The sequence below is a fragment of the Vipera ursinii genome, assembly GCF_947247035.1.
Source record: "Vipera ursinii genome assembly, chromosome: 5".
In the NCBI taxonomy this organism is placed as follows: Eukaryota; Metazoa; Chordata; class Lepidosauria; order Squamata; family Viperidae; genus Vipera; species Vipera ursinii.
In genome coordinates, this window is record NC_139518.1 from 101,123,503 (window position 1) to 101,137,645 (window position 14,143).

Sequence of the window (14,143 nt, forward strand, 5' to 3'; positions counted from 1 at the left end):
AGGCAGCAAATTCAGGAGCAGATGAAGCAGAGTAAAAAAAGTGTCTCCAGCCAAACGGTCACAAAATCAATTGTCCCTTGTTCCAGAGGAGCTTGTGCTAGAGGCTGACCATCTCCTTGGCTTGACCACTGGAGATGAACTGCAGGCACCTCAGCCATGTCAGCTGTTGCTGGAATTAGCACCGGGAACCTGGGATTAGCACCGGGAACCTGCATGCCAACTTCTCATTAGCTCCCTGTCAAATGCAAACTATTGTTGGGTTGTTGTTGTTTTTTTAAAAAAAATGTTTTTAAATGTTAGACTTGAGAAAGAAATATAATTCTGAAAATCTGGAGCGAAGATTTTTTTTACTAACTGCTGACATCCTAATATATAGTTGAAACAAGTTAGTTACATTCATCTTAATAGCCTAGCGTGGGATCTGTGAGAAGTTATTCCATCAATTCAAAATCTTATCAACACTCTGGGGCCAACATAATTAAATCAAGATGGAAAGAGAAATTGATTTAATTAATTATAGAGCTCCACTCATATACATTATATTTATTTAAATATGGATCGTATTTTTTAACAAATGAGTTATGCTAATACAGCAATAAATAGGCAATAACCAAGAACAGAAACCATTCTAGAATATTAATTAAGGAAGATTACAAGCTAAATTATTTGGATAACTTAACAAAATAAGCAAGGATTTCCAAACTCTCTTCAGGAGCAGTTTGTCCACTAACGCAGGGGTCTCCAAACTTGGCAACTTTAAGACTTATGGACTTCAGCTCCCAGAATTCCCCAGCCAGCCATGCACCCAGAATTACTGACTGGCTAAAGAATTCTGGGAATTCAATTCCATAAGCCATAAAGTTGCCAAGGTTGGAGACTCCTGGCCTGAAGTATTTTTTGCCCTCTGTCTCGTAGCTTTCTGGAAGCTCCTCCCTTTCAGGATGGACATATTGTGACCCCTCTTCTTAATTTTACCACTTTTAGCTTTGCACTTTATTTATATTTTAGTTTTTGATTTGATTTTTTAAAAAATACCATCTCTGAGCTGCCTAGAATCTGGATGGAGGGATGGGCAAAGAAGCTGAGACAAACACATTTTGCAAATATTTAGTCTAATATCAATTTGCTTTCCTTGAAGGGATCTAAAAGCTTCCCCAGGAAGTAACTTGTGTTTATGAGCGCAATCATGCCATCAAAAAAGGAAAATGCTGTAATAAGTGTATCGTAATTCAGCATCCCAAGAATCTCAGCTTCTGTTTTGCTCGCAGGCATAAATTTGAGAAGAAAGCGACGGTTCTTTAAAACGGAGGGGGGGGAGAAACGGGACTCAGCGGGACTGTCACGGGGGGGGGGGGGAAGCACTGCGGTGCCATGGATGCTGCTCACTCAGCTGTTGACAAAACCAACACAGATTGTGGAAGACGGTGTTATCCATTCAGTCGGGCCCAACTCTCGGTGGTTCCATGGGCCAGGCGGTCTCTGCCCTTCTTCCGATCTGGCCCTGCTCCTTCGGGTTGTCCTACGCTCTGGCTGATGGCCGCTGGGACGGTCTCTGGCCACCGTCTTCTTTGGCGGCCTGGTTTCCTTTTACTGCTAACTCTTCCAAGCATGGTTGCTTTCTCCAGTGAATTCACGCACCACCACCCCAAAATGCCGTGCCCAAAATAAATGAGACACGGTTTTGTGATTTTGTCTTCCAGTGACGGTCTGGTGTTACGTGCTCCAGGATTTCCTTGTTGGTCACCTTGGCTGTCCAAGGTATACGCAGGTGCCTTCTCCAATCTATTCCGTCCCCTCCGTGTGGACACCCCATTGTTGTGGGGGAGGGGCTTGTGTGTTCCGTTGAGAGCTATGCTGGAGATGTACCACCAGGAATTATACCAGAGCGGTCGCTCAAGGCAGACAAGTCCCAGCCGAGACTAAGAATATCCACCACCCATTAACCGTGAGACAACAGAGAAGGAAACCCATACCGGATCGGTCGTTGCCCGGGTTAACAAGGATCGTGGCAAATTTAGCCCTGGTTGAATTTTTTTCATCTGTCCCAAGAGCTAACTTGCCATTTCCCTCTTGAATAATACTCTTTCCTGTCGTCCCACCCCATTCTGATCCCTGTGGGCATCACCTGCTGGAGCAGTGGGGTCCCTGAGCCAGCCCTTGGCGTGCTTCATCTTGGAATCGATTAGAGCCAGCGCCCTCTTTATGGCTTCCGTGTCCTTTACAGAAAGAGAAGAAAATAGGAGGTTATCTCCAAGGACGACTAACAAATCCAGGTGCTGATGCAATTTACGATACAAAACGCTTCTTGGTTCGCAGGCAGTTCTCTCCCACGATAAGCAACTCATGGAATTATCAATATCAGAGCCATTTCTGTTACTCAAAAGGCACAAGGTAGAGCATGCACTCCGTAAGGCCTTAGTTGCGATCCACTGTTTTCCAAGCCCAAGACACTCAAGAGAAAAAGAAATTAAGATGGCATTCAGAACAAATGTTAAATCTTTACCCTCACAAAGTAGAATAATAGCCACACAGAACACCCCATGCACACTTCTCTCCATGAGCGGTGAGAATATTCTTATTTATTGGTATCTAACGCATTAAAAGGGGGGTGGAGCCAATTTGCCAATCACCACAGCACCACATAACACTCAAAACCCAAAGCAGATACCCAGGTTGGTTCTTCAAACTTTACATGATGCCAGAAGATGGAATTTGGAGAGTGGAAGACTTAAATGAGATGTAAAATTGTTCATTTACCTGTTTTACCCTCTGCATTTTAAAAAGAAGTTCCTAAACCACTTGATTTAACAACCAGAAACAGGAGAGATTGATTGCTTAGAGCCCCATGTCTGCCTATCTCATATAATGGGACAATGAGGGGTTAGCACAGTCAGACAATAACACGTACAATGGATAAAAACACGTCAGAAATTAAAAAAAGGAAAAATGGCCAAATGATGTTAGGAAGCATTTTCTGTTTAGAAGATTTCCTCAAGGAAGCAGATCCCACTGCTCCTCCCGGGCAGCTTTGATCAACCAGGAGAGATCCTGTCAAACAGACGGCTGCACTCACAGTTCGGTGGACCCTGCCCACCAGCTCAGGAGTTACCGCTGTAACCCCTACAATAGTCCGCCTTGTTTGCAGTCCAACTCCAAGTAAATCCAAACATGTACATATACATGCCAAGGGCAGGAACCTGGGAGTCTAGGCAGTTCAAATGAATGTAGGTTTATCGTACGCTAACACTCTCTACAAGAATCTGAACTACTAACAGTCAGAGCAAACAGGCTCTGGTAGATAAGAGCCAACGGAATTCAAGTTGGGCTGGACTGAGAGCTCTGGTGGGCATGAAGACACTCGAGGCTAATGACGCGCTTGACCCCCCCTCCCTCCCTCAGGCTCAGTCTGGTCAACTCCTACAATACATATACATGTAAATGGATAGACACAACCTTTATTTTGGTCATTGACCAATAAAAGTGTGTACGTACACGTATAAAAATGATCTTTTTGTAGACTTATGGCGCTGTTACAGAGAGATGCATATATTAAACGTTGCATTTGGAGGTATGGTGAGATAGGAGGGCATCTAATTCGATTTATGTAATTTGTACCTTATAGCCCATTTCACCACATCCCTAAACACAACATTTGTGACTACGTCTACAAAAGGGTCATTTCTCCCTTCCCATGAAGTTGAAATTACAAAGGACCGTTGCCCAAGCGTGCCTGAGGCGTCCCTCACATCGACCGTGTCCCCCGAAGGAAAGAAAACGTTGGGCAAGACTTCACCCCAGAGAGCGGGAGGCTTGTGAGGCCTGGGAGAGCAGCCCCAGCCCGATCCAGATTTCCCCATCTTGCAAAATTCAAAGCTGGCAGTCATTCCTTGGAAACAGCCCCGTCACACAGCAAGACTCTCAATCGCTTGAAATACTCCGCCCTTTAAAGGTGAGTACAGGTAGTCCTTGACTTATGACCACAATTGAGCCCATTTCTGCTGCTAAGCAAGACAGTCGTTAAGTGAGCTGCGGCCCATTTTGCAACCAATTTTGCCATGGTTGTGAAGAGAATTAGTGCAGTTGTTGAGTAAATCCAGCTTCCAACGCTGACTTTGCTTGCCAGAAACCAACTGCGAAGGTCACAAAGGGTGATCACGCAACCCCGGGATGCTGTGGCCGTCGTAAATACGAGTCAGTTGCCAAGCGCCTGAATACTGATCACGTGACCATGGGGGGAGGGGGTATGCGCTGCAACGGTTGTAAGTGTGAAAAACGGTCGTAAGTCACTTTTTTCAGTCCTGGTGTAACTTGAGTAACTACATGAATTATTGTTTAAGTCAAGGACTACCTGAAGTGTAACACAGGAAACCACACAACACACAGCACAGCACCCTCCAGTCATGCTGTTCTGTTTTAGTAGAAAAGGCAGTAGTTGCGGGCTGAGGAAGAGATCTTACCTTCTAAAGGGGGAGGGGGGAGGGGAAAGGAGAAAATCAAGGAGAAATATATATAGATATGTATATGTATATATTTATAAGTAGTAGTTCTAAGAAAGAAATTATTATTAATAGTGAGCTAATCTGCTTTCAGTCCTAGGCGATAATGAGGCACCCCTGGCAGAAGCTGACCCATAACCACGGTTCTGCCTTCCACCAATCTCAATGATTCATAAGCCAGAATTCAATTCCATTTCACAGATTCGTGGTTTAGTGCAAAGAGTGATTTGGGGGTAACAGCTCCAAGGAAGCACTGCTAAATTCTGCGGGCCTAAAAATCCTAGTTTACAGGAGATACAATATTGGGACACCGAACAGTAAGTCACAAAGCTGCAGAATCAAAACCAAATGTTGATTTATTCCTTTTCCCAGCAAAGCAGAAGAAAAGGGCTGAGTTCTTCTGATCAAGCCCTCCCACAGGGTCATCCTGCTAAAACATAGTTTGTCCTTACATGGGAACTCCGTCAATAAGAGCAATGGACAGACATGCACAGCTTGTGAGACGCTCGACAGTTCTGTGGTTCCCAACCCATTAAAGTCATTAAAAGTCTCTGAAAACTGTCATTTTCTCCCTGAAGCCAACACGTTTGCAATGGTCCACCGATTGGAAATTTGCAGCTTTTCAACCAAAATCAAAAATTCAGTTTTAACCAATTTAGGTCTCAAGTAATAAATTTGCAGGCATTTAAGGTATCAATCTCAAAACTTAGCTCCTGAAAGGAAGACCATGTCAATCATTTTAGGATGTGGGAACTTCAACTTCCAAAATGTCCTTGGGATATCCGAAGTCTACACATCTGAAAATGGGTGAGGCTGGAAAACACCCGTTTAGAGATTATGTTACTTTATTTGCCTATTGGGGTGTTTCCCTGCCAGGAGATGCAATTTTAAAACAAATAGCAATCCAATTTTTGATACATTATAGGAAATCTGCAGAACAGTTTTAAAATATTCTCACTACATTTAATATTCTGCTAACAAAGGAACTGCATTACCTTAAAGGTAAAATCATATAACCAACTTAACTAGCATCACTCTGTAAATCAGTGCTTGTTTTTCCCCGCCCCCCCCCCCAAATATGGGTTCAGATTCTTACCTGTCTAACCCTAGATCTCTCTCAAACTAGGCAGGACACCCACCTTGCTGGCCCAAGCATCTTCATCCCAGGAAGTCAGCTGCAATACACGGATTATTTCATTTATTTCTGTACTCATCTTCTCCACGGTAAATTTGCGGTTTTTCGAGGCTTCCTCAATTCCCTGGCTCTGAGAGTTCTTAGTTGTTACAAAAATCTTCATTGCTGCAGAAATCAGACAGAAGGTCAAACAATAACAGGAAGATGCACTGGGAAATGTTCTTTTCCACGAATGTGGGCAGCATAAAGGATGATACCCCGTGGCCACATCCCCGAATTGGTTATATCAAGAGCATCTGATACAAACTCAAGGAAAGACAAGTGAACAGGAAGAAAGTAAAAAACAAGAAAGTAGCTTAGGAAGCATAAAGAGAAAAGACATACATAAGGAAGCAACTTCCAACCTTCATCACAACAATTTAAACAATTGTAGTTACTCTTCACCCCCCTAGAAGTTACATTTATCTCTTTCCCCCACACCCCGTATTTGTTTATAACAAAATCCATAAATCTTTTTTTTCAGTGCTGATGTCAACAGAAAGCCCAAAAAGGGTAGCCAGAAGTAACAACAAACCTTGTTTTAACCTTCATCAAATAAACCATATTTATATCCCTTTCTTTTACTTCTAACAGACTTAATCTTTAGCTCATTCAAATATTGTTGTAGGATTTATCTTAATTTCTTCTTTGTCCTATGGCACAGAGTTCTTCGAGGCTTTTGTAAATTCAATAGGACAAAATATATCCAGGTCACTCTGAGTTTTTCATTTGTATTTCCCTTTTAAATTTTAAAATCTCAGCCAGTTTCTTTGGTAGACCCAGTGAAATATCCTTTTCTAAATCATTATGTTGGCTTGTCAGTTGTAAACCCATTTTTGATATCATTTCTACCTTGTCAGATAAAATTTGTTTTACATCTGACATTTCTTCAGAAACATCTTTTGGACATAGTCTATCCATAGAAGCAACATCATTATTGATATTGTTGATATTGGAAGCTGTGACTTCTGGAATTCCACTCTTCAAAAGTCTTTAAAAATGTTTGTGCAATTCACTTTTGCAGATTTTTTGGGAAATAATCATAAGGAGCAGTTTTCCTCCTTCAAGTGCGGACGTTGTCGGTATTAAGTAACATTTCCTTTCTTGATCCCAATTATTGTTATTGTTTGAGCTAAATGTTTGCGCTTTTCAACTTGATCCAAAATCTTGATCCAAAATCAAACAGAAGCAAGATTAGTCTGAACGGCCGTGCCCACTCAAGGCAAGCATCATAAATGCAACAACATATAAATAGCCCACCCATTCACATGTCTCAGGAAGCCCAGCTTCCAGAACATAAATAGGAGATATGTAGTCTATGTCAGCTGAGAACTTCCCCAGCCCACCAAGACAGCCACAAATAAAACCACAGATTTAGTTCTACCATGGGTTTACCAGACATACAAGAAGAATCTATTTCTGAACTCCTGTCGCTATGTCTATTCCTTTGCTTCACACATTTATGGCCTGTGTCTTCATGCAATCCCGTGCTTGTTTTGATGGAGGGCTGCCTGAAATGTTTTGATGGAGGGTTACCTGAAATAAGAACTGGGAGGAGATCCTTCACGGTGTTCATGGAGTTGACCAGCATGACTCGGTGCTCCTGGTGAGTCAGTTCTTGCTGTCGTTCGTCAATCATCTTGGCCATCTTTGTCATTCCTACATCAGAAAAGGGAAGAGGTTGTCTTCAAGAAGGAACATTTTGCAAATTACATTAAAAATAACAACTGAAATGCAGTTTCTTTTCACTGAAAGTTGTCACTGTTGATTAGGAAACAAATTAAAACTGAACGTACCACAATTTTGCCAGGTTCATCCATTTGAAAAAAGAGTACCAAAACATGAGAATTGTTAACGTTTTGAATTATAGTCCAAATAGTCCCTACAAATGGTAAAGCAATGGGACGTTTAGCAATATATGGCCCAATGAAAACAGAATCAGCTGGCTTCTGAGGGACACGTTTCAAGAGCCTCAAACTCTGAAGCCATCAGATATCCATTCACATTCAGAGCTGACTGTATACGTTTGTATACGTGTGAACAAAACATTGTTCCACATAAAATATTTTCACAGCAGGTATGTCTGTTTGCTTATTGCTCAAACAATACGGTCGGTATACAACAAAAGCAAAAATAAAAAAAATAAGCATGCCACTTTTTTAAAAAAAAAACACAACCCAATATACAACACGGCAACCAAGCACAAGAATTTAACAAGCAAAAGGGGGTATCCTTCAACTGGACCCAAAGGCTGGGAGAAAAAGCCAGGGCTTGACGTGCAAAGTCTCGAGGAGTTGACTTAAGTTTCACAAGGCAGAGTTAGAAAAATTCACAAAATTATGAACTTTCCCCCCCATTCTCACAGACAATTCGGAAGAAGCTCCCCTTCGCTCAGCGGAGGGAGGCTGCTCTTCCTACACGGCCTGCAAATATCTGCAGAGAAGGCCCAGCCTCGGTTGCAAGAGCAGAGGGACCCGCAGTCTCTCACACATACTTGCCTGAACTCTGGTCTAGAAGGCTTTTTGAGAACGGCTACTACAAGAAATGACTCTCACAGAAGCAACAGAGAGGATTCTATTCTGTTCCCATCCTGGCATATCCTCACATCTCATGACTAATAACCACAACAGTCATAATGCTTCAGCGCATTCCTTCCATAACTCCAACTGCAGCCTTGCGGGAACTAGACTTCAGCCCACAACCTTCTCTGTCCATTCAGTCTCGCTCCTATCAATATGGTCAGGAACTCGAGCGAGCGAAGAAGGCCTGCAGGACGGAGGAGCCCTGGAGCTACAGGATCAGCATCACAGGGGGAACATTTCACATCAACTCACTTTTCCCAGGAACTTCATAGCAATTACCATACAATAGATATTTATTAAGCTTGCCAACGCACTGGGGGGGAGAGGAGGAGGAAAATGGAATGCAGACTGCAGACCACAAGAAATCCGACCGTGTGAACCAAGGACGTTTCAGCAGATGTTTACCAACCCACAGAGACACTTTCTCATAACAAACATTTGTCACTCGATTGGACCATGTGACATACACTAATAGGGGGAGGGAGAATTGTATGTTTTTAATTATAGCGGTTTTGCCATCAATCGTGCCAAAATGATGTACTCAATAAAGTTTTGCACAGAGAGATTGGGTCGTCTCGTTGGTGGTGGAGTTTGTTACTTGGAACCTTGACAATGTTTATGTTTAGAAAAGAACCCAAACATGTCCACACCCACAATCACCGTGGCAGGTTAAGGTGAACATAACAGATTATTTCAGGAAAAAACAAATACCAAAGATGAGATGAATAAGAAGCAGAAGGTTTAGTTAGCTTCAGGATGTGCTTAAGAGCTGTTTAAGATCAGTGGCAGATGGGTGGTGTTAGCCCCTAACCATCCATGCCGTCCCTGGCAGCTACGTGGAGGGTCAAGATTCAACAGCAGATTGTTGTGCGTTTTTCTACAAAGGTCTTTGAGTTTGTTTCCCAGGCATTTAGTTAAAAGGAGCCCAATTGGCAAGACTGGACATTCTTTTCCCAAAGAGATGGATAGAAAACAATCAATGAATTATAGGCAGGTTCTGCTTAGGAGAAACAACAGTCGTTCTTGAATTTCAATTTTCCGGCTTAAAGGATATTTGGGAGAGAAATATAGTCTCTGCACAAAAGTAGTTTGCAATCCTACCAAAGGCAATCTCTTCAAACATCAACCTTAATAAATTGGCAGCTTCATAAGTAATTTATTACAATCAGTGATCAGCAGAAGAGGCAGAGGCAGAGAGCAGAGGCCGACGGAGCTCATGGAGGCGGATCCAATTCCTGGGGCTGCAGAAACAAGCCCCAGAGCAGAGGAACAAAGAGGCTGGCTGGCAAACACGTAAAGTGCCAGCCATGTAAATCAACACGGTGCACGGCAATTAGCCCAGCAACTGGCAAGACTTTAAAAGAAAGAAATCATTTCTGCAGCTTCACTATCTAGAGCAGGGGTCCCCAACCCCTGGGCCGTGAACTGGCACCGGTTCAGGCATACCAAAAACCGGTCCGCACAAACAAGGGAAGCCCCAGCCGCGGAATGCAGGCACCACGCGAAACCAGGCCCTCCCTGGGGTTCGTGGAAACACTTCTCCCCACGGAACCGGTCCCCGGTGCCCCAAAGGTTAAGGTGATCACTTCCTCCCTCCCTGATGAGTCCAGAGTTTGAAACTATTCCGCAGTTCCTGCAAGCTAGAAAAACTGGGTTCATCTGAAGCTGTCTGATCAGAATCCAGCCACCTCTTCCCTACAGTGCCTTTTAAGGGCAACGAATTCCCCCCACACAGAGCAGGAGAAACCAAGAGCCCCACATTCTAGAACAGGGATCCTCAAACGTGGCCACTTTAAGACTTGTGGACCATGCTGGCTGGGGAATCCTGGGAGTTGAAGTCCACAAGTCTTAAAGTGGCCAAGTTTGAGGACCCCTGTTCTAGAAGGTTCTGGATGAAGACAACACCCCAGTCCCAGAGATATCCGAGGGCCCTCTAACCTGGTCCCAGGTTCTTCGTGTAGGTCACCAAGTCTTCCATGGTCTCCACCACTTCAGCCACGGTGAGGTATTCCAGAATCCCTTTGCAGACACGGATGATTTTACGGACCTGAAAGAAAATAAAGGTAACCGTGAACTGATTGAGGGGGTTCTTTTATTCTTTCGTTACCAGCCAATCGTTTTAAATGGAAACAATAATAAGAGCCAGCTTGCACAGTTAGCGGTCAGTCGTTCAAACACTTAGCAAAGAAGACCACAAAGGATTGGGTTTCTACAACACGTCCAGCCATAAATGGTAGTTAAGAAGCAACCGTGGTGTGTTGCATGCAAGTCCAAACTATGTGATGGCTTCATGGGCAGTGTGAACCCGATCTAACTCTGCCTTTAGCCAGATGCCCGTCTCCGGGTGAACATTCAGATGTTCCCACTCTACCAATAACAAGCACAAAAAACGCTGCAAGCAGGCAGGTTGGTTTCCAGTTCCCTGCGGTGGTGAATGTATATAACTTTTAAAAAGGCAGATTTGAGAATATACTACCCGGTTTCAGTGCTTTCCAGAAATTAGCTTGTGGCGAAGGCCCCGGGCTAGAAAGTGGGAGACCCTGAGTTCAAGTCCTCCCTTAGCCATGAAAGCCAGTTGGGTGATTTTTTGAGCCAGTCGTTCTCTCTCAACCCATCTCACCCAACCCATCTAAGGCAGGGATGAGCCTTTAAGTCATTTTCCCCAAGTAGATTATAAAGCACAGAAATGGAGGGATGGAAGGGACCCCAGAGGCCCTTTAGTCCAGCTCCCCGATCAAGACAGAGGACTGCGTAATTCCCAGCTTCCCACACACCGATGCATTTTACGGTCACTAGAGAACCCACCTCGGCTTCATCGAATGTCAGAAGCAAGTCCGACGTCCCCGAAAGGATCCCTCGGGACCCATCGATCAGGTAATCGCGAGCAGGGACTGAGTAAGGATCCGTCTGGAGCATCTGGGCTGCCTGGACAAGCTTTGTGCAAGCATTTTCCACTCTGCAAATTAGGATAATGAAACCAGAATTAATGCTGGCCCTGCTACCTCCAGGATTACAGCTCAGCAATTTAGGTAGTCCTTGATTTGCAACCATTTGAACTTACAACGAAGCACATACACACACACACAGAGAGAGAGAGAGAGAGAGAGAGAGAGAGAGAGAGAGAGAGAGAGAGAGAGAGAGACCGTGGCTAGTTACAACCTGGATTTGGTGTTCCCAACAGCCACACCCCGTCCCCTCACAGTTGCCTGATTGAATTTGGGCATCAGCAACAGGACCACAATGCCAGCCATTGGCAGAACCCCGTGGTCACATGACCACAATTTACGATGTTTTTTGCCAGAATGTGGTGTTTACTTCCAGTACCTGACAAAAAAATGCCCTTTATGGACACCAGTCTCTCTTAATGACTGCAGCATTTGCTTTACAACAGCCATGTTCGCTTAATGACAGCCACAAAAACGGCTGTAAAGTCGGACAACTTATGACTGTGATTCTGGGCTCACTTATAGTCAACAACCTGTATCTCTCCTGGAAAGTCTCTCTCTTCTGCAGCATAATTATTATTTTGTGCAAGGATACACCACATTTTGGAGCTGGCAGATATATCTGGAACTGCGGAAACAAGAGAGACACTCCTTGCAAATAAGCTTCAATATCTTCAAAATCATCTACTGCTTCATCCCCATTTGAAAATATTATATTTCTCAAAACGTTTCCCCCACCTGTTGTTTCAGAAAGAACATTTATCTCCTGCCTTATTTGGGCCGAATCCTCTCAAAGAACAGTCAACACTTTGACTCATACAAGTTTGGAGTTTGTTATTGCTGGCATTTCTGTTTTGTGTGTCTGTGTGTGTTACTTACCAAAAACATGTAGGCCATTTGATTGTTAGTCATCTTGAGCCAACAACTGCTTGCTTGAAAACATTCTAACTACCTAATATGAAAAATTATCTGTCTGCTTCTATTTAAATAGTGCCTGTGATATCATTAAACTCTATTTATTCACAGCTAATTTTCACAGGCAATGATCCAATCATAATCCAATTCCTGCCACCCTAATCTAAGCATAAAGCCATGTTGGAGCCACGGCCAACCCGATTATAAATCCATGGATTTTAGTGAACAAAACAGATATTCTGGACAGATGACCTTTACTCACAGCAGAATGCTCCACACGCAGGCTAACTTGTAACACAGATGAGGAAGCAACATCATATTTACAAGCCAAATTTAGCAAAAGATTAGATTCGCTTGGCTCTCTTTAGAGACGAGCCAAAGATCTTATAAATTCCCATAAAGCAATATGTAACAGACGCATCTGTATCCTTTCCAGTTTTTTTCTTTTTTTATCTGAAATACAGAACTTCAGCTATAAAGCCACTGCCGGCCTTCGCACAGGTCCAGCCTCAGAAGGTGAAGGACCCTGGTTGGCTCTTCCCGCTGGGCCGCTGCTTCGGCCAACGGAAGGCTGTGGCTTTGGATCCAATTGCACCTACGCAAGACCTCTCACGGACCCCTTCTTCCTCTGCGCTTCACAGACGGGTCGAAGGCAATGAAACGAGAGGAGAGACGTTGAGCACGCCACTGGCCCTCAACGAGGGACGAACAGAGGCTAGAGCTGCTATCAGAGGCTACTTCGTGGTGGCAAGGGTTGCAAAGCTACCCTCCTTCTCCATCCTTACTGCCCCTGCAGACAGCCATCCGCAGCCTTGTTTCAGATGACAGGGGTCCCCTTGGTAGAGACCCTCCTCAAAGGCTCTGAAGAAGGATTTGCTCAACATCCGACAATTTATTTCGAGATCGTTCTCAGTTGGATGCCAGCCCCTTGCTGTAGGCCTTGGGGAGATGCCCAGGGCACATTCTTGCCCAGTTGTATGGGATCGGTTTGAACCTACTGCTTCTCTCCTAAATCCTAAGGAGACGTTACTACATTACTACACCTGACCCCAAGAAGTGGACTGTGGTTTTATCTAGAATATTCCACAAAATATTACCCAACAACTTCTCTTTTTCCACCGGCATCCTTCCTTTCCCGGCCATCCCTCACCCAGAGAGAGGCAGGGCACAGCCTTTTCGAAAACCTGGAGCAGAACCTGAGGGAGAAACACTTTCCTACACAAACAAGGTTTTGACGACTGCTCTAGACTAGCCTTTCTCAACCTGGCCAACGTTGGCTTGCTGGCTGGGGGATTATGGGAGTTTGAAGTCCGCACGTACTGAAGTTGAGGAGGTTGAGAAACAGTGCTCTGGACAAGTGCTTTCCCTGCCGCCTGGCTACCAGGTGCCCCTCCTTGGTCCTCTCCCACCGTTGCCCTGAACTCTGAAGAGGGGCTCCAGCCGTGCCGTCTCCTCTGCTCTTGCCTGAGCAACCATCGGTTGGACTGGTGGAAGCTTGACTGGATCAAGGCGGCGATGACCATCCTCTGTGCTCTATTCTGAATTAACCAAGTATCTGACAAATTATCTAAAGTTGTAAAGAGCATCATTCTCAATCAGAATGTAAGGAGTGAACATGTATTGAAAGAGACAAGTCCCTGGCAAACTGCATCCCTCAAGAGGCAGCATTCACTCATGCAAGCCTTTTCTGGGAGTCTGAAACAGCTTACCCTAGGGTTGGTGTTACATCACCATGAACTCGGAGAGCAAAATGGACATCGCCAACAAACTCGGAGTGCTTGGGTACGGTTAGGAGGGCACTGACTTTTCTAGCCTGCCCTATCTATGTTTCCTGGTAAAATATGTGGAAAAATCCCATTGGAGGATCTGTCAGATCTCCTAAACTAATATATATCTTTACTCTAACTTACTTGATGAATGCTGGTGGCATATCTCTCTTCAAAATCTGGTCTTCGGTTGTCTGAACGGTTTCTTTTCCCACCTGCGTGAGAAGAGATGCATTTCTGTCATTTCCATCAGTACAAGGCACAT

The 14,143-nt window shown here is 44.2% G+C and overlaps 1 protein-coding gene across 2 annotated transcripts in view; it reads right to left on the reverse strand.

The window, feature by feature from the left end:
* The window catches only part of VCL (vinculin), a 47,671-nt gene that overhangs the window by 23,784 nt on the left and 9,744 nt on the right, over nt 1-14,143 (reverse strand). For both annotated transcript variants that reach the window (XM_083363419.1, XM_083363418.1), the window contains exons 2-7: nt 14,023-14,093; nt 11,058-11,208; nt 10,191-10,299; nt 7,207-7,329; nt 5,636-5,796; nt 2,126-2,216 (exon numbers count right to left, since the gene is read on the reverse strand). In XM_083363419.1, coding sequence (XP_083219545.1) covers nt 2,126-2,216; nt 5,636-5,796; nt 7,207-7,329; nt 10,191-10,299; nt 11,058-11,208; nt 14,023-14,093 — 706 coding nt within the window. The remainder of the gene's footprint in view (nt 1-2,125; nt 2,217-5,635; nt 5,797-7,206; nt 7,330-10,190; nt 10,300-11,057; nt 11,209-14,022; nt 14,094-14,143) is intronic.